This window comes from Dipodomys ordii, unplaced genomic scaffold (assembly GCF_000151885.1).
Source record: "Dipodomys ordii isolate 6190 unplaced genomic scaffold, Dord_2.0 Scaffold154, whole genome shotgun sequence".
Classification (NCBI taxonomy): domain Eukaryota; kingdom Metazoa; phylum Chordata; class Mammalia; order Rodentia; family Heteromyidae; genus Dipodomys; species Dipodomys ordii.
Genome location: NW_012267370.1, coordinates 549,888 through 570,801, shown reverse-complemented (window position 1 = coordinate 570,801; position 20,914 = coordinate 549,888). Strand labels below are relative to the sequence as shown.

The 20,914-nt window shown below is 45.6% G+C and overlaps 1 protein-coding gene across 2 annotated transcripts in view; it reads left to right on the top strand.

The window, feature by feature from the left end:
• The window catches only part of Otud5 (OTU deubiquitinase 5), a 41,076-nt gene that overhangs the window by 5,199 nt on the left and 14,963 nt on the right, over nt 1-20,914 (top strand). For both annotated transcript variants that reach the window (XM_013032373.1, XM_013032374.1), the window contains one exon: nt 9,501-9,594. In XM_013032373.1, coding sequence (XP_012887827.1) covers nt 9,501-9,594 — 94 coding nt within the window. The remainder of the gene's footprint in view (nt 1-9,500; nt 9,595-20,914) is intronic.

Here is a 20,914-nt window from a genome sequence, read left to right as displayed (position 1 = left end):
AGAGTTTAAGCCCCATGACCGACCAAAAAAAAAGAAAAAGAAATGCGATGCTGTACATCCATCCCTCATCCTAGGGACAGAGAAGGAAGTACTGTGCTGCCATGTTTATACAGAAAGCACTTTAGGCTAGGAATATACGTAGAGGTAGAATGTTTGCCTAGCATGCATAAAGCCCTGGGTTCGATAGTCTTGAGCAAAAGAAGCTCAGGGACAGTGCCCAGGCTCTGAGTTCAAGCCCCAGGACTGGGAAAAATAAAGCACTTTCTTTCATCCTTCTTGCAATCCTGCCCTCACATTTGCTCCCATAAGAATATGAGAGTAAAGTTCTGTGGGTTGGTGAAATCTGCCTTTACTTATGACATAGTAGAGGCTTTCTGTCCTACCCTCTTGCCCCACCTCTGGCTCAACTTAGGGCTTATTATTTTTGTGGGGGAAGGGGGTGGGGAATGATTCTTTCTGCTATCCTAATCTTGGTCCTAAACTATCACCAAGATATCTATAGCCTGGTGGCCTATAGGATCCCTTGGACAGAAGGGGATTTTGATCCAGGTTCTGCATATATACCTCTGTTGTCCCTGGCATCTGCATGTCTAAGTGCTGGGGAGATGATGTTAAGGGGTTCTTTTCTGAGAGACACGGATGCCTTGCTGCGAATTTAACCTTCTGAAAAAGGTAACTTGAGTTTGGGGACCTCCTAGAGCTCTTGGAAAAGATGTATAAGTGCTGAAGTAGGAGGTGACACTGGGTCTAGCCAGTAATTAGTTTGTCTGGGTTCCAACTCTGGGTTGGTTGGGTTTTATTGAAAGAACCAGAATAGATTCTGTTTATGTTCCCCTGCACCTTGGTCTCCTCACTGGTCAAATAAGTTGCTGATGAGTTGTTATTTAGCTTTAGAATTTTAAGAAACTCCTATCACTTTGAACTTGGAAGTGACAGTGAATAGTAGGTGTCTTTTGAGGAGAAACTGGATTATTTTTTAATCTTTCTTTCTTGTTTACCCCTCTGTTCTCTCTCAGCCATCTAAAGCTTGATGGGCATGCAAAGTTGCCTATTTGGTGTGAGTCTTAAAGTTGATGAATGGCAATGTTTGTGACCAGCTGTGGTATGGTCATAATCTTGGTGTGGAGCCTGTTGGATATAGTATAAAGAGTTGTATGGGAACAGTTTGAGCTTTGGAGCATCTTGCTGAGCTGCTTTATAATTAAGTGTAAGAAACTGTCATTTTTGTCATTTTGTCATCAGCTGTCATTTTTGCAAAGTCCATTCCTGCCCAGGGTTATTGAGTGTATGTATGTAGGATCTTGCCTACCTTGTACCTTGACTGATTCTTCTTGTCCAAGATAAGCGGTTTACTCCAGCACCATTTTGCTTTTTCCCAGGAGCTTTTGTATACCCCTTAGTGATATATCATCTAGTGTCTATTCCTTGGACTTCTCTTTTTTATTTTTTATTTTTTGCCTGTCCTGGGGCTTGAACTCGGGACCTCTGTGCTATCCCTGAGCCTCTTTGTGCTCAAGGCTAGTGCTCCTTACCACTTGTGCCACAGCACCACTTTCAGCCTTTTCTGAGTAGCTTATTGGAGATAAGAGTCTCATGGACTTTTCTGTCTGGTCTAGGTTTGAACCACTATCCTTCGATTTCAGCCTCTGTAGTAGCTAGGATTACAGGCGTGAGCCACCATGGTTCACGTGTGCCCTTGAACTCCTCTTAATACTTCCAGAATCAGATAGTTGTTGAGGAGGCAGAAAATGGTTCCTACCTAAGCAACATGGATTTGAGTCCTGTTTCTACACTAAGTTTTTGTGTGGTCTGCTGTAGTTCCTTTTTTTTTTGGGTCCGGTGTGGAGCCTGAACTCTGGGCCTGGGCGCTGTCCCTCCGCTCTTCAGCTCAAGGCCAGCGCTCTACCACTTGAGCCACAGCAACACTTCCAGCTTTTTTCTTTTTGCTTATATGGTGCTGAGGAATCGAACCCAGGGCCTCATGCATGCAAGGCAAGCGCTCTACCACTGAGCCACCTTCCCAGCCCCTGTAGTTCCTTTTTTTTGGGTCTTGTTTATCTCCATTTATGAAATGGATGCTCTGAAACAAGTTGCAAACTCTTCACTAATTCCTTTCCACACACCCACTCTTCCTGGAAAATAGTTTTGTGTATGCTGCTACTAGGGTTTGAACTCAGGGTCTGTGCTCTTGCTTAGCTTTTTTGCTCAAGGCTGGCCCTCTACCACTTGAGCCACACCTATAGTTCTGGCATTTTGCTAGTTCATTGGAGAAGTATCTCAGGAATTTGCTCAGGCTGTTTTCAAACCATGATCCTCATATATCAGCCTCCTGATTAGTTTAGGGATGAGCCATGGGGTACCTGGTAGTTCAATTTTAAGTGAGATTTTGGCTTTTAGGGGAATGTACATTTAAACTGGTGTTCATTGTTCTCCCTGCCAAGTGCTATAGACACTTGGGTGTTTGGCTTTACTGAAACGTAACTCCTGTACTATGTGATCCACCAATTAAAAGTGTAGGTTTTAGTAGATCACCACAGTCAATTTTAGGACTTTTTTTTGCTGGTACTGGGTCTTGAACTCTGGGCTTGGGCACTGTCTCTAAGCTTTTATGCTCAAGGCTAGTGTTCTACCACTTCAGCCACAGTTCTACTTGTGTGTGTGTGTGTGTGTGTGTGTGTGTGTGTGTGTGTGTGTGTGTGTTTAATTGAAGGTAAAGTGTCATGAACTTTGTTGCCCAGGCTGGCTTCGAACCATCATCCTCAGATCTCTGCTTCCTGAGTAGCTAGGATTATAGATGTGAGTCACCAGCACCCAGGTCATTTTAGAACATTTTTATCAACCCAAAGAGGAACCCTGCACCACTTAGCCATCATTCCTCAATCTCCTCAATTTCTTTTAGCCTTTGGCAGCCACTAATCTACTTTTTGTTTGGATTGGTTGGTCTAGTCTGGATTTAAGTGGAATCATACGATATTCAGTCCTTTGTGGCTTTGGCTTGGCTTGGCTTCTTTCAGTTAACATAATGTGTTCAAGGCTTATCTGTGGTGTACCATTTTTCAGTACTTCATTCTTTTTTATTGCCAAATAGTTGGATCTGAGCTATAGGTTAGGGTCTTGCTCTTCTATCTTCCTTCTGACCTGGAGGGTTTGTGGGGGCTGGGAATGTGGCTTAGTGGTAGCGTGCTTGCCTAGCATGCATGAAGCCCTGGGTTCAATTCCTAAGTACAACATAAACAGAAAAAGCTGCAAGTGGCACTGTGGCTCAAGTGGTAGAGTGCTAGCCTTCAGCAAAAGAAGCTCAGGGACAGTGACTTAAGCCCTGAGTTCAAGCCCCAGGATTGACAAAAGAAAAGTCTGCGTCTGTGTTTTTCATTGGGTGGATTGCTTATGTTTTGCCTGTGAAGCTGCGCCAGTGTTCCTGGGTGTTTAGGGGAAGGACATAGTCTTGGCACCAGAGTTGCTGGGACAGAGTTGTGAGGCCCAGAATACTAAACACACCTCTTGGCCATGGGTTCTAAGAAGGCATCTGTCCATTGCTGCTGCTGCTGTTGCCATCTTTCCCTGCCTCCTTTGCCCCTTCAGTGCAGTTCATTTACCCATAGGTTGGGTTGGCAACTTCCCAGACTAGGAGAGAATTCCAGGCCCCTACTGCCTTAATTCTAACTGCCTCCCCCCCCAAAAAAAGATGTGTGGTATAGAGTGAGAGCCATGCCATAACTACAAGGCATGAGGTGGAGCTCAGATACCAAGGAATGCTACAGTGAAACAATTTAGACTTGATATCAGCTTTTCCTATGGCAGCTGTGGCAAATTACGATGAACTGAATAGCTTAAACAATAAAAGTAATTTTGGCCAGAAGGCCAAAATTGGTTTCACTGGGCCAAAATCAAGCTATTGGCAGGACTACACTTCCTCTAAAGGTTCTGGGGAAGAATTCTAGCCATTTTTCAGTTTCTGGTGGTTTTTCTGCATATGTATATGTGGCTTTTTCTTTCTTTCTTTTTTTTTTTTGTTCGGTTGTGGGGCCTGAACTCTGGGCCTGGGCATTGTCCCTCAGCTCTTCAGCTCAAGGCTAGCACTCTACCACTTGAGCCACAGCACCACTTCCGGCTTTTTTCTTTTTGCTTATGTGGTGCTGAGGAATCGAACCCAGGGCCTCAGGCATGCAAGGCAAGCGCTCTACCACTGAGCCACCTTCCCAGCCCTAGTATGTGGCTTTTTCTATATCACATCTTCCTCTTATGTGCATGTTGCACATGTTTGTGGTGGTACTTAGGGTGGAACTTAGAGCCTTGTGGGTTTTGTTTTTGCTTTTTTATGGTTTTTCCCCCCAGTCCTGGGGCTTGAACTCAGGCCTGAGCACTGTCACTGAGCTGCTTTTGCTCTAGGCTAGCACTCTACCACTTGAGCCATAGCACCGCTTCTGGCCTTTTCTTTTTATGTGGTACTGAGGAATTGAACCCAGGGCTTCATACATGCTACGCAAGCTTTCTACCACTAAGCCATATTCTCAGCCCTCAAGAGCCTTGTGTTCTTGTTTGGTGCTTTTCTATCTTTTTTTTTTTTTTTTTTGGTTAGTTGTGGGGCTTAAACTCATGGCTTGGACATTGTTCCTGGTTGTTTTTTTGTTTTCTTTCTCTCAAGGCTAGCACTCTACCATTTCACAGTTTTTTTGTTGTTGTTGTTTTTTTGTGTGTGGTATTAAGGTTTGAACTGAAGGCCTTGTGCTGGCTAGGCAGGTGCTCTAACACTTGAGCCATGCCTCAGCCCCTGTCTCTCTTTTTTTTTGTGCTGTTCCTGGGGCTTGAACTTGGTGCCTGGGTACAGTCACTAGACTCTTTTGTTCTATGCTAGGAGTCTAAGACTTGAGACACAAAAGCTTCACTTCTGGCTTTTTGGTGGTTAATTGGAGATAAGTGTCTCATGAATTTTTTCTTTTTTGGTCCGGTCGTGGGGCCTGAACTCTGGGCCTGGGCGCTGTCGCTCAGCTTTTCAGCTCAAGGCTAGCGCTCTACCACTTGAGCCACAGCGCCATTTCTGGCTTTTTTCTTTTTTCTTATGTGCTGAGGAATCGAACCCAGGGCTTCATGCATGCAAGGCAAGCGCTTCACCACTGAGCCACCTTCCCAACCCTCATGAATTTTTTTGCATTGGCTGACTTTGAACCTTATGATTGCATTTAGGTCTCACCTGATATTCTAAGGTAATTTCCCTGTGTTAAGATCTTCAACTTAGCCTGTGTTGCTAACTTATCCTAAAAAATGTTCTTCCAGTTTTTTTGTTTTTTGTTTTGGATGGTCCTGGGGCTTAAACTCTGGGTCTGGGGTGCTGTCTCTGAGCTCTTTAGCTCAAGGCAAGCACTCTGCCACTTGAGCCACAGCACTACTTCCGGTTTTCTGGTGGTTCATTGGAGATAAGACTCCCATGGTCTTTCCTGCCCTGGTTGGCTTTAAACCATGATCCTCAGATCTCAGCCTCCTGAGTAGCTAATATTACACGTGTGAGCCATTGGCACCCTGCTTTACCTATATCTTTTCTAACTGGATAAAAATGGTGGTAGTGGTGATGGTTATGGTTGTTGGTGGTGTAGGCTGTGGGGTTTGAGCTCGGAGCCTGTGCCTTGTCCCTGAGCTTTTTTGCTCAAGGCTAGTGCTCTACCACTTGTTCTACAGTGATACTTCTGGCTTTTTGGTGGTTAACTGGAGATGAGAGTCTCACAGATTTTCCTGCCTGGGCTAACTTTGAACCATGATTCTCAGATCTTAGCCTCCTGCGTAGCTAGGATTACACATGTGAGCCACCAGCCCCGGGCCATTATCCTTATTTCACAGATCAGAAAATTGGCTCAGAGCAGTTCATCACATGGTGGAGCTAGATTAGAACATATGTCAGTTGGGTCCCACAGTCTATTCTGACTTCTCGTGGGCCTTTATACGTCAGTATGTCACATAGTCCTGCCTTCATTTTCGATATCAGAGAGGTTAGCCCAATTGTGAATGCTCAAAGCAGGGAAAGATTGTCACATAATCTCAGCAGTGAACTTGTGAAGTTCAGGGCCTAAACTCTACTAGCTTAAATTTATCTTTGACTGGAGCTCCATTCCCAATAACACCTCCTTAATATTTCCAGTGAGAAAGTGAAAGACCAAAGCCTAAGCTCTTCAGACTGTTGATGCTTGCTAAAGGTATAGCCTCTAGATCCAGACCTAGATACTTATGTTGCTGCCCTGGACCCAAATACTGTTCTTGTGTCTACGCATTCCTCAATATTTAGGGACAAATTAGGATTTCCCCAAGACTTGCTGCCAGTTATGTCTCTGCTATGACTCAATAGGTATCCTCTGTTGCCTCTAAACTAAAATTTGCTGGTGTTCACACCCCAGATCCTTTCTGCCTTTGTAAAATGAGGATAGCATTTCCTGACACTTGGGCTCTGGTAAGGACAATTAAATGAGGTCTGTACCTACTGTAGAGCTGACACTTAGCTAATGAGAGCTCATCTTTCTTCCTAGCCGATCCCTGCTTACAAGCCTAGTCCTACTTGGGCCTTTACTTGAGCTCACTTCTGGGTTGCTATCCCTGGTGCTTAGTGATAGAATCAGTTAGCAAGCATTTCTGGAGTTCTTCGTGTATTAATCCTTTGCTTAAACACCAACCTTAATGACAGAGTCAGCTCTCTTCCTCTTGTTTTACAGGATGTGTTCACCTCTTTCAAAGTCTCAAGCATACACTTCGTATGGTCATTGTCTGTTTTCTTCCATCTTTCTTGTTTGTGACCTTATCAAGGTAGAAACCAGGTTAATTCTTTTCCTTCTTTTTCTTTCTTTCTCTTTCTTCCTTTCTTCATCTTGGTACTGGGGTTTGAACTTGACCTGGTGCTCTTCCTTGGCTTTTTTTTTGCTCAGAGATGGTACTCTGCTACTTGAGCCATACCTATATTTCTGACTTTTTGCTGGCTAATTGGAGATTAGCTAACTGGAGATTCTCTAGAATTTGTCTGGGCTGGCTTCAAACCTCAATTCTCAGATCTCAGCCTCCTGAATGTCTAGGATTATACGTGCAAGTTACTGGTGACTGGCATGATATATATATTTTTTATGTCAGTCGTGGGGCCTGAAATCTGGGCCTGGGTGCTGTCCTTCAACTCAAGGATAGCGCTCTACCACTTGAGCCACAGCGCCACTTCTGGCTTTTCTGTTTATGTGGTACTGAGGAATCGAACTCAGGGCCTCATGCATGCAAAGCAAGCACAGCCCTGGCATGATATTTTTAATTTTTAATTTTTTTGCCAGTCCTGGGGCTTGAACCTCAGGGCTTGGGTACTGTCCCTGAGCTTCTTTTGTTCAAGGCTAGCACTCTTTTTGGGGGGGGGTCCAGTTGTGGGCCCTGAACTCTGGGCCTGGGCGCTGTCCCTCAGCTCTTCAGCTCAAGGTTAGCGCTCTACCACTTGAGCCAGAGCGCCACTTCCAGCTTTTTTCTTTTTGCTTATGTGGTGCTGAGGAATTGAACCCAGGGCCTCAGGCATGCAAGGCAAGCGCTCTACCACTGAGCCACCTTCCCACCCCAAGGCTAGCACTCTTACACTTGAGCCACAGCGCCACTTTAGGCTTTTTCTGTTTATGAGGTACTGAAGACTCAAACCCAAGGCTTCATGCATGCTAGGCAAGCACACTACCACATTCCCTTATTTTTATCTATTCATTTTCCAGCTCAGGATCTGTAAATTTTTCTTGGGTTAATAAGAGTCCTACTACTCCCCTTTTCCTGCTTTCTTCTGTCATCTCCCTTCTATACCTGGGAGTTTGGTGTGCTTCCTCCTTTTTTCAAAATTCATCCTTCTGTCAAGTGTGGACTTAGTTTTACTGTTTTACCTTCCTTGATGGACACCCCCTGGTTGTAGTGGTGCCATGGCTGTGGTAAATGGCTGATTCTTGTCAAGCAGGGATGGACTTGGTAACTGGCATAATGTGCTAGTCCACAATCTCCATGGCAGGAAGGGCACCTGGACTACTGTAAGATTGTTACAGTCTGTGCCACCTTTGGATGCCCATTGAGGGCTTCCAGGTGAAACACAGAGCTCTAAACTTTATGCTTATTCTTTGACAGAAATTCCTCTCCTTATTTTCCAAGTATTTTCCAAGGAGATGATTTCCTTAAGGGGACAAATGGCCTTAGAGAGAAAGATGACCTTCTGTGTGATTAGTATTAGTTGGGTTGGGTGAATGTCCATAATGAGCAGGTTTGTAGTTTGCTGCCCTGTTGGTAGATCAGGCTGGTTGCTCTAGTGTCCAGCAGAGGGCGCAAAGAGCCTGGGGAAAATCTGCTTTGTTTTAAAATGGAAAATACCTCTTGAGTAGTACATGATAATTTTTTAAGACTCCGGAAGTGCGCATGTGTATGGGTTCATTTATCCTAGACCTTTGGGGCCAGATGTGATTTGGAATTTAGAAAATTTCAGATTTTGGAAAAAGTTCCCTGGTATATATATTTTGTATTATATAACACTTCAGCAGAGACTGAAGCAGGACTTAATGAGCAAATGCCTGAATGTTTCTGCTGCAAAATGTTTGAATCTTCACTCCCAGTTGAGATCCTTGGGTGTCACTTGTAGTTAACACAAGTTGGATAAAGGCTAGATTTTTAAAAACTTGTTTTTGAAGACTTGATGTTTAAAATTGTCTGAGTTTTTGAATTTTGGACAAAGGATTATATACCTTTATCACGAAGGAAGGCATGCCAGGCATTTGTGGCTCACATCTCGAATCCAGGCTACTTAGGCTGAGAGCTGAAGATTTGAGGTTCAGAACCAGCAGACAAACCTTATCTGTAACCATCAAAAAGCTGGAACTGGAGGCATGACTCAAGTGAGAGAGCCAGATATGAGAGTGAAGAAGCTGAACAAGAACTTGAGGCTCTGAGGTCAAACTCACACTTTAGTGTGTGCTTGCACACACTAAGAAGGAAGATATAGGAAAATTTTTTCATGTGTATATAACTTACATGTATAGAATGGTGTAAATCTTGTGTATATATGTATTAAAAGTGTGCAGTCAAACTTGAGATCTATCTTTGTACATCTTTTGTCTTCTGCATCTTAGGATACCCCAGCTGTATGTGAGGCTAAAGATCTAGGTTCTTGTCCGTCACTCTTTTCAACATCTCCCCTGGGTGAAACTCCTTGGAAGTAGCACCAGACACTTCATATAGGCACTTACTTGGTCACGGCCTCTGACTGCCTAGACCAGGCCCTTGACAAGATCAGCAGGATTGAGAAGGCAAATGGGGCCCCCTTGTGAGCAAGTGTTATTCTCTCTCACCCAGCAACCGAGTCTATAAAAGAAAGAGACTCCTACTCTATGAATATGGAGTGGTCAAGAAGGGTCAAGAACTGCCCAGTTTCCTCTATGCTAGTTATCTGAGTTCTTTAAGAGTTTGAGGGAAGGGCCCTGGGGAGGTGGTACAGGCCTTCCCTGTTGCTGATCCCCACATCTTCCCTTCAGCAGGAGCATTGGTTTGAAAAGGCCCTGCGAGACAAGAAAGGCTTCATCATCAAGCAGATGAAGGAGGACGGCGCCTGTCTATTCCGGGCTGTAGGTGAGTCTCTACCTCAGCCCTCAAGGGCCTAGGGCTGTCCCTGGGCTGTTTCTCAGTTGTCTGGAGTGGTCCCTGAGACAGGGTTGAATAGTGTTATCTGGCTCCAGGCTCCAGGCTCCAGCCTTAAGTTAGTATTCTGCTGCTGGCCTTGGGTCATGAAAGTTTGGTGGTACAAGAATAATAATGGTGCTCTTTTTCCTTCTCTGTCTCTGTGCGCCTCCATCTCATGTGGGCTGGCAGTTTGCTCTCCCCCCCAATAAACACTTTTTTTGCCCATCCTTGGGCTTGAACTCAGGGCCTGGGCACTGTTTCTGAGCTTCTTTTGCTCAAGGCTAGCATGAAGTCTTCCACTTGAGCCACAGTGGCAATTCCAGCTTTTTTCTGTGCATGTGGTACTGAGGAATCAAACCCAGGGCTTCATGCATGCTAGGCAAGCACTCTACCACTAAGCCACATTGCCAGCCCAATAAACTTTTCTCCCTGAAACAACAACAACAACAAAATAACAGCAATGATATTAATACAGAAAATGGAGCTAGTTGCTGGTGGCTCATGCCTGTAATCCTAGCTATTGAGGCTGAGTTCTAAGGAAGGATTGAGGTTTGAAGCCAGCCCTGGTAGAAAAGTCTGAGACTTTTAATTAACCAGCAAAATGCCCAAAGTGAACAGGAAAGTGGTAGATCACCAGCCTTGATAAAAGAGCCAAGGGAGAGCATAGGCTGAGTTCAAGCTCCAGTACCAGTAAAGTATATAAATAGAATAAATAAATAAATAAATAAATCACTTAGGGACAGATTGTCCTGTTGGCACTACAGGAAACTCAATTCTTCCAGGTAGGTGATTATAGTGACTATTACTACCATTTCTCAGGTAGGAAAAGTGGCTCAAAGATGGGTAGTAATTTGCCCATGGTCACACACAGAGTATGTAATAAATTGGCATTTGGAGTCTTGGGTTAGATTATGCCCTTAACCACAGCACATTGCTATAACTGGAGGATACAGGATGACTGTGTTTACACCCAGACCCTCTGTGGTGTTTGGGATTTGTGTGTGTGTGTGTATTTGTGTGTTTGTACACCAAACTAGATCTTTACAAACTTCTTCTATCATGGATTTTTTTTTAACTTACACAGAAGTAGAATAGTGAAACTTTGCATAGTCATTGTTAGGAAACTGAGTCGTGAGGGCATTAGAATAAAGAAAGAACAACAAACTCAACAGACCAGATCAACTTTAATTGAAGGTTAAGAGGGATGCTATGGCCGGGCGCCGGTGGCTCACGCCTGTAATCCTAGCTACTCAGGAGGCTGAGATCTGAGGATCGTGGGTCAAAGCCAGCCTGGGCAGGAGAGACCGTGAGACTCCTATCTCCAATAAACCACCAGAAAACGGGAAGTGGCGCTGTAGCTCAAGTGGTAGAGCGCTCGCTTTGAGCTGAAGAGCCGAGGGACAGCGCCCAGGCCCAGAGTTCAAGTCCCACGACCGACAAAAAAAAAAAGAGGGATGCTATGGTGACCTGAGGAAAGTCAGGAGACTGGAGGTGTAATGGAGAATAGGGGTGGAGGGACTTAAGTACGGTAAGGGATGGGGTCAGGGTCCCAGGTAGCTGGAGGATTTCAGAGGGTTTCACAAGTTTAGAATACAGGTCTGGCTGTGGGAATTTATTGTTTGAGCAACTCCCTTGACCCATCTGTTTTAAGGAATTCTGGTACCTGTCACCTGATGTGGGGGGGAAGTGGGCTTTCATATTTAGATTAAAATTCTGGGCTGGAGACTTCAGGAGGGTGGGAGGAGGGTAGTCAGTGGGCATGCCATGGGAGCAACACTGAGTTACTGCATTAGGAGAACAGATTCCCATCACTCAATATCTGGCTTCAAAATAGTCATCAACACAACACATGGCTAGCCTTGTTTCATCACTCACTACCCTGCCTACTCTTTCTCACTCCCCTGAAACCATTTTAAAAGCAAAACCCTGACATTGATCATTTCATTTATAAATATTTTTGTATGTCTCTAATAAATATAAACTCTCGGTCTCTCTTTTTCTTACATTAATGTCCTGTTTTCACCAAGCACGGGTGGCTCATTCCTATAAGTTTAGCTTCTCAGGAGGCTGAGATCTGAGGATAATAGTTCGAAGCCAGCCTGGGCAGAAAAAACTGTGAGACTCTTATCTCCAATAAACTATCAAAAATCCAGAAGTGGAGTTATGACTTAAGTGGAAGAGTGCTAATCTTGAGCAAAAGAAGGTCAAGGACAGTGCCCAAGCCCTTAGTTCAAGCCCCAGGACTGGCACCAAAAAAAGCCATTATCACACATAAAAAATTAATAGATTCTTCATATCACTTGTTAGCCAGTCCAAAGCTAGATCTTTGAGGGTCTTCTGGTTCTGAATCTGTGACCTAAAAAGTAGTTGTGAAGTTCCATGCCAGTGTGGAGGGAACCTGGAAGTATGACCTTTCCTTTCTCCCGAGCTCTGCTATCTTCCACAAAAAAGTTTTCCTTACTGTAATAGGAAGGAACTTTGAGCTGGGAGTCAGAAGACCTGGTTCCTAGTCCCTGGCCCCAAGTCATAACTCTGCAGCCCTTTTTGTTTTGCTCTTCTTTCTCTCAGGTTCTGGTTAATCCACTTATCTACTAATGGGCTAGACTGGTTCAGGTACCACCCCTGGCTATACCACTGATTTTCTGGTGTGACCTTGGACAAGCAACTCTGTTCCTGAGCCTCTCCTGAGCTGTAAAATGGGGTCAGAAAGACCCCATTGTTGTAAAGGTTGAATGAGGTTACTTTGGTAAATCCCTTAGTGCCTGACATAACCCTCATGAAACAATAAAATCCAGATGTTATTGTTATTGGTGCCTTAGATCCAGAAGTGTTTTTTGAATGGGTGGAGTGAATGGTAGCTTCCCCCTTCTACCAAGCAGAAGTTGTTCAGGCAATGGATTCTGTTAGTCTGGGAAAATTCCAAATCTCCCACCCTTCTGGCTTGAGTTCATGTTCTCCCTGGGCTGTTTCCTAGAGGAAAGAACTGTGTTTGGGAGCATCTTAGATAAAGGGAAGGCAGAAAAAGAACAAGTAGGAACCTGTTAGATGCTAGGCTGTATGTTGACCTCAGGCTGGGTGTGGGGAAAGCAGGGTTAATGGTAGAGTTGGACATCTGGACTTGGTGATCATTCAGGCAGCCCTTTGGGTTAGTGAGGTCCTGGTGTGTACAATAACCCATATCAAGAGCTGTGTGTGTGTGTGTGTGTGTGTGTGTGTGTGTGTGTGTGTCTAGCTATTCTCCCCAAACACTCCCAACACCCCTCCTACACCATTAGGGCCTTCCAGTAAGGGGCCCAAGCTTACAGGAAGAGCTGACCACAGCAGGTTGAAGGCCTTTCCTTATCAGCACTATGGCTACACATTTCCCGTGACTGGGCTGCCCTCGGCTTTTCTCTGTAAAACCTCAGAAGTCCCATGGCCTCTCCCCTGAAGTACATGGCCCCTGGTCTCTAGGCTTCATCTAGAGGTTTCCTTGGTGCAGAGTACACAATACATGTGCCTGGGAAGGGGACTTTGTCCCCAGGCCTTCTGCTATCCCCGTTTCCCGCCTAGCTTATACAAGAACAGATGGTAGTCATCTTCAGCTTAGTGCAAAAGCCTGCAGGCTCTGACTTCCTGCCATGCATTGAATAGTTGGAAGTAGCACGTAACTGAGAGTTAGAGTTGGGTAGATTGCAAACATACAGCACAACACTTTCTTGTTTCCCTGACCCCTACTGTGTGCAAATCTGGGCGGTTCTGGCTCTCCTGTGAAATTTGGGTCATTGTCCATTGAGATAGATCTGAATAGATTAAGGCTTTGAAAAGCCGGGCTGAGGCTATATCTCAGGGAAGAGTACTTGCCTAACATTTGCAAGGCCCTGGGTTTGATCCCACCACTGCCCCCCCCCAAATGAAAGGGAAATGATATGCTCAGGGTCATTAGTGGCAGAGCTGTCATAGGAACTCCTAAGTGTCTAAAGAACCCTCCCTCCTCTGTGCTGGAGTTTGAACTCTGGTTCTTGTGTTTGCCAGATTGGCGCTCTTCTACTTGAACCATACTCCCAGCCCTAAGAACACAATTTTTCTATGATCCTATAAGCCCTGGCTTCTTAGCTGGGTTGTCCACTGGCTAGGTGACCTTGGCTGTGTTCTTGACGTCTCAGTACATTGTAACCTTTTGCTGTTAGAAATCCTTGAGGAATGTGGTTTTCCGACCTCTGTTTTGTCTCTAAGGTCTGGAAGTTCTTTTTGAACTAGTATGAATTGCTTATACCCAGTTCTCCCTTACTGCCTCCTGTTGGGGATTTGTGAATAGCAGCGAAGGTTTGGGTGGAGTGGAGGTAGGAGTCTCTTAGGTATCCTGTGGCCCACCCTGCCCCTGCTGTGTTCAGATAACCTTCTCCTAGAAATGTGAGTCTGCATCTGTCCCTTTCTCCAAGTAACTTTGACTCAGCAAAAGCCTCTGGCTCTGCTATGTTAATGGCCTCTGGGCAAAGTGGAGGCCATATGAATGTGTCAGCATGGGCCAGAGGGGAGTGGCTGTGGCTGTGTTTGTTATGGCCAGAAATGTTGACCAGGACCACTCCCATCTACATTTTGTTTTTGGAACAAGACTGTCCACACTGAGAGAGATAGATCTTAGATCCTGTGTGCACATGGTTGCACACGTGCGCCAGTTGTGGGGCTTGAACTCAAGGCCCGAGCGCTATCTCTGAGACTATCTCCAATTAACGACCAAAAAAGCTAGAAGTGGCGCTGTCCCTCAAGTGGTAGAGCGCTAGTCTTGAGCAAAAGAGCTCAAGGACAGCAGGGGGAATAGGGGGGAGAAAGAAGAAGAGACAGGAGAAAAGGAAAGAGGGAAGAGAGATGGCCTGTAACCTGTGATTTGGGGGCCACATAGCCAGTATCACAGCATCATGGTTCGAGGTTGAACCAGGCCACTAAAGGAGAAGATTCCTATAAGCCTGTACAACAGCCTCCTTTGACCTGTCTTTGCTCATTATCCTTCCATTTTCTCATCTTTGCCATGAGAATCATTGAGCAGAGGAACATATATCTAAGAGACCAGGTTCCAGTTTCTTGTCTTCTCCACTTGTGTGTGACCATTGGGGTAGTTGGGATTATGAGCCACAGCGACTTGATAGGTGGGTGGGGTCTTTTCTTGACTCCATTTTCCTCATTAGAATTGGAGGGAATAGATCAGGTTTCTGTCACCCGCTACTGCAGTGTGTACCTAGAATTGTGTGGTTTACTTTTAGGTCCCTTACAGACAAAAAGTTTCCTTTTCTGTCCTTAGCACTTCAGGAAGACAGGCAGTTAGAAACCTGGGAAGTAAATGGTTGCCAGTACCCTCTAAAGCAAATGGAAGGACCCTGTGCTTAAAGCCTTTTCAAGGCTCAAGCCAGTGCTTGTGGCTCAGTCCTGTAATCCTCCTCAGAAGGCTGAGAGCTGGGATCTTGGTTTGAAGCTCATCCTGGCAGACAGTTCTACAAGGTGCTTTATCTCGAGTTAACCAGCAAAAAACCTGACTGGAGATGTAGTTCAATTGTTAGAGACCAGCTGTGAGGAAAAACAAAAAAAAAGAAGAGCAAGAACCTAAGGCCCTGAGTTCAAGCCGAGTACCAGCACAAGAAAAGGGAAAAAAAAGAACTGTCTCTTGAGCCTTCTTGATACAAGTCTTGTCAAATATTGACTATATTTTAGGGACCCTAAGGAGTAAGGACTTTGCCTAGGCACCAGGGGAAAGAAGTTGAGGCAAATCTGTTAGGCTCATTAGTCACTCCCCCTCTAGCATACCCCCAGCAAAGCCTAGAAGGAAATATGGTAGGGCAGGAGGGGGAGTTTGCTCCTGTATTTGCAGTCTTCTGTCTTTTCTGATTGGTGGCAAGGGCATCTACTGGCTTCATGCAGTGGTTCAGTGTTGTCATTTAGTTAGCCAGGTGGGTATTTAGTCTCAGACAATGTCTTTGGCAGGCCCTGATGTATGTAGGTACACATGTGACAGTGTATATGGGGGTATCTATATGCTCAGAGAAAGCAAAAATGTGTCATGTTTGGGGGTTAAGGTTCATGCTGACCTCTATGGCCATAAGGAAGGCTACAGTTCCTCATGCCTATTATTTGCTCCAGTCCCAGGCCTTTCCTGGTTTCTAGCTGATTCCTATTAGTGCTCATGGGGAAACTGAGGTAAACAAGATTAATCCTGGCCCCAGGAGGTAAGGTAGAATAGTTGATAAATGGCTTGTGTGGGGGATGGTAATGTCACTTGGGTCCAGCAGTTACTCCTTAAGAGGCTGGCCTCATCTTCACATCCCCATTCCCCATATATGGTCTTGAGTAAATTGTGCTGTTTCTGTGTTATTGTTACATCTGGGTAAAGTAGGATTTTTTTGGTGAGGATCACATGAGTAGGAGTATGAGGTTTTTGGAACCCATTTGTTGTTTTGTTATTGGTGTCGGTACTGGGACTTGAACTCAAGGCCTGAGTAGGTTTTGCTCTATCACTTGCAGTTCTGCTTCTGGCTTTTTGTTGGTTAATTGAAGATAAGAGACTAATGGACTTTTCTGCTTGGGCTGCCTTTGAACTATTTTTTTTTTTTTGTCGGTCATGGGATCTGAACTCTGGGCCATGAGACTTTTTTGGTTGGTCATAGGGCTTTAACTCTGAGCCTGAACGCTGTCTCTCAGCTGTTCAGCTCAAGGCTAGTGCTCTACCACTTGAGCCATAGCACCACTTCCAGTTTTCTGAGTGGTTTATTGGCGATAAGTCTCACAGCCAGCAAGGTGCTAGGTGGCTCACACCTGTAATCCTAGCTACTCAGGAGGCTGAGATCTGAGGATCATGGTTCAAAGCCAGCCTGGGCAGGAAAGTCTGTGAGACTCTTATCGCCAATAAACCACTCAGAAAACCAGAAGTGGTGCAGTGGCTCAAGTGGTAGAGCACTAGCCTTGAGCTGAAGAGCTGAGAGACAGCGTTCAGGCTCAGAGTTAAAGCCCTATGACCAATCAAAAAAGGCTCACAGCCTTTCCTGCCTAGGCTGGCTTTGAACCTCGATCCTCAGTTCTCAGCCTCCTGAGTAGCTAGGATTACAGGCGTGAGCCACCAGCACCTGGCTGCCTTTGAACTTTGATCCTCAGATCTCAACCTCCTGAGTGGGTAGGATTACAGGTGTAAACTATAGTGCAGTTGGTTCTGTTTTGTTTGAGCATCTCCTTTTCTAGCTCAGGCTGGCTTTGAACTTGAAATCTTCCTACCTCAGCCTCCTGAGTACTTGGATTACATGTATGTACCACCACACCTAGCAAAGGTTGAGAATTTCTGAAGCCTCTTTCAGATAGAATGGAGTATGCTACGATGCTAGAGGACTTCTTCCAGCGGGATCATGAGAGGGGGGAAGAGGTTCAGGTAGCCAAGTGCAGCATCAGCAAGAGGAGAAGTTTCAGTTTCTGTCAAAACAAGTTCTCTGAATTCCCCCAGCTCTATAGGTCATTGGATAGCTCTTTCTCCTATCTTGTCCCCCCTCCCTACAGATAGACACACAGACAGACACAGAGAGAGAGAGAGAGAGAGACACACACACACACACACACACGGAAATCCAGCCTGAATTCCCCTACTTCTGTAGGTCATTGAATAGCTCTTTCTCCTATCTTGTCCCCCCTCCTGACAGAAACAGACACACACGTACACACACACACACACGGATTATAAGTCCAGCCTGGTCTCCAGCTCCATGCCAACTATCTGGGAGGGAAAAGCTTTCTGAGGGACAGAGGCAGTTCTGTGAAAGTCAGAAAAACTAATTCATATTTGAGTGCTTGTGATATGATATAGTTTCCTCTTTTTTTGCCAGTCCTGGGGCTTGAACTCAGGGCCTAGGCAATGTCCCTGAGCCTCTTTTGCTCAAGGCTAGCATTCACAGTGCCACTTCTGGCCTTTTCTGTTTATGTGGTACTGAGGAATCGAGCCCAGGGCTTCATGCATGGTAGGCAAGCACTCTACCACTAAGCTAAACTCCCAGCTCCCTACTGTCCTCACTTCTATCATTGAAGGAGTCCTCTGTTCCTCTTGGTTGAGGCGGTATTGATGGGGTTGGAGGCGTGGCTCCATTGGTAAAGTGCTAGCCAATGAGCGAAAGCAGCAGGTACCAAGTCCCAGTCTCAGTCTCAGACTTAAAAAAAAGAAGAGGAGGTACTGTTGCTGTTTGCTTGGTTTAGAGAATCAAATTTTCTTTCACATTAATGATTGTAAAATTAGGGTGGGGAGTTTCTCCCATAGTTAAATGTATGTGCATATATGTAATTGTTGTGACTTACTTATACCTAAGGACCCTGTATGAAAAAATTAATAGCTTGCTGGAGTTTTGAATGTAGGGTATAGAAAATCAGTTTGTGGACCTGTAAGGGGAGGGTCATTACTGTTTGCAAGAGGAGACAGACATCATTTTGTATTTGGGGCTTTCCTCTGGTGGAGGAAGTGCAACAGAATTAAGGAAGGGCTTAATAAACCATTCCCATAGCTTTCTGGCTGACTCTGAGGGTGGCTGGCAATATGATGGAGTTATTGACCTCATGAGAAGTGGAGTTCCTGTTTCTTGATCATGTCCTATTCCTCAAGGTACTTGACAAATTTTCTCTTATAGTCTTTACCAGTGGAAGAGTTATTATCCCCATGTTATGGATGAAGACACTTCAGCCCAAAGGTCAAAGGCCTGGTTCAGTGCTAATGGGGAAAGGGGAAATTTCTCATAGAATTCAACCCTCAGCTCCCTTCCCTGGACCATAGTCTCCTTTCTTTCCCCCATTTTCTTGTATCTGGTATCTAGCTCTGGCAGCCCACCCCTATTTTATCCCTTCACTCCCATCTCAGTTCCTGTTTATTGCAGCTGCACACGGCACTGGCACCCCAAACTCAGCCTACAGAAATAACTTCTCCAGTAGCCCAGGGCAGCCACAGCCACAGCAGGCTCTGTGGTCCTGGCTTCTAAGAAAGGCAGCAGTAAGGGGGGGGCTGCCTGTGTGTAGGACATGTGACTTGCTGGAAGTGCCCGCTGGGGGAGTGTGTGGCCACAGAAGCCACATCCTTGTTTACATCAGTGATGGGGCTACCCCTTCCCGCCTTCAGACTCCCTACCCCTCCTTTCAGGTCTCTTCCCTCTCTAAGGGTTTGTCGGGCCCTGCCCATTTTCTTGAGTAGTTTAGGTCTCCTTATTGTACAGAACCCCTCAGAGAGGGCAGCAAAGGTCTGGAAAGTAGACTGCCAGGCATGAAAGAGTTCTTCAGCTTTCCTGAGTGCCCTGAGACCTTCCTTGCCTGTGTATCCCAGAGAGATCTCATCAGAGCCATGGCCCTCTGGGGGAAACTAAGGGAAATTCCCTCATTGTGACAGCCAGTGAAAATCAGGCTTGCCTGATCTTAAAGCCCAATTTAGTTTATTTAAATTTTTTTCTTGTTATTATAAAGGTGATATACAGAGAGGTAACAGTTTCATAAGTCAGGTAATGAAGTGCATTTCTTTTTCTTTTTTTGGGAGGGGGGCGTCCGGTCGTGGGGCCTGAACTCTGGGCCTGGGCACTGTCCCTCAGCTCTTCAGCTCAAGGCTAGCGCTCTACCACTTGAGCCACAGTGCCACTTCCGGCTTTTTTTCTTTTTGCTTATGTGGTGCTGAGGAATTGAACCCAGGGCCTCATGCATGCAAGGCAAGCACTCTACCACTGAGCCACCTTCCCAGCCCTTCTTTTCTTTTCTTTTTTTTTGGTTGGTCATGGGGCCTGAACTCTGGGACCGGGCACTGTCTCTTAGCTCTTCAGCTTAAGGCTAACATTCTACCTCTTGAGCCACAGTGGAACTTTTCTTTTTGCTTATGTGGTGCTGAGGAATTGAACCCAGGGCCTCATGCATGCAAGGCAAGCACTCTACCACTGAGCCACCTTCCCAGCCCTTCTTTTCTTTTCTTTTTTTTTGGTTGGTCATGGGGCCTGAACTCTGGGACCGGGCACTGTCTCTTAGCTCTTCAGCTTAAGGCTAACATTCTACCTCTTGAGCCACAGTGGAACTTCCAGCTTTTTCTGCTTATGTGGTGCTGAGGAATCGAACCCAGGGCCTCATGCAGGCAAGACAAGCACTCTACCACTGAGCCACCTTCCTAGCCCCTGAAGTGCATTTCTTTTTGGATAGTATCATCTCCTTCCTTCGCTTTCTCCCAGTTTTTTCCTCTTGTCCCTACCCACTAGTTGTACATTTCATTTTCAACATAGTGTCCAGGAAGTGCCAATGCTGCATTTGCTCACACTTTGTCCCACCATTTCTGTGCCCCCCCAAAGACTGATAAATGAACAAATAAGACAGAAAACAAAGACAGTACTTTAATTTCTTTCTTTCTTTTTTTTTTTTGGGTCCGGTCGTGGGGCCTGAACTCTGGGCCTGGGCACTGTTCTTCAGCTCAAGGCTAACGCTCTACCACTTGAGCCACAGCGCCACTTCCAGCTTTTATTCTTTTTTCTTTTTTTTGGTCCAGTCATGGGCCTGAACTCGGCCTGGGCGCTGTCCCTCAGCTCTTCAGCCCAAGGCTAGCGTTCTACCACTTGAGCCACAGCGCCACTTCCGGCTTTTTTCTTTTTGCTTATGTGGTGCTGAGGAATCGAACCCAGGGCCTCAGGCATGCAAGGCAAGCACTCTACCACTGAGCCACCTTCCCAGCTCCAGTACTTTAATGTCTTAGAAGCGTTCCCAGCTCTATCCCTAGCCTGTCTTACCAGCTCAGCATACTCATTTCCTTTGCTGTTTCAGGCCTTGAGCCTGGGTGGGGGAGTGGGCTTTAAGTATGAACTGGTTCTCTTCCTCCAGTGGGAGCCTAGTTTGGTTGAGCAGAAATCTCTGCATACTTTTGATGAGTGCGGTGATAGAAGTGCTCTGGGGAGTAGGGAACTGGAGGTGTAGCTGATAAAGAGTGCTTGCCTTGCTTATGTGAGACCTTCGGTTTTGTCCCCAGCGCCAAATAAATACTAAGAATATGTGGTATTGGCTGGGAATGTGGCTTAGTGGTAGGGTTCTTGCCTAGCATGCATGAAACCCTGGGTTCGATTCCTCAGTACCACATAAACAGAAAAAGTCAGAAATGGCACTGTGCCTCAAGTTGTAGAGTGCTAACCTTGAGCAAAAGAAGCTCAGGGACAGTGCCCATGCCCTGAATTCAAGCCCCACGACTGGCAAAAACAAAAAAGACTATGTGGTATTGAAGAAATAGGTACTAACTAAACTGTGTATGTTCTCTGAAGGGAAGAACAGA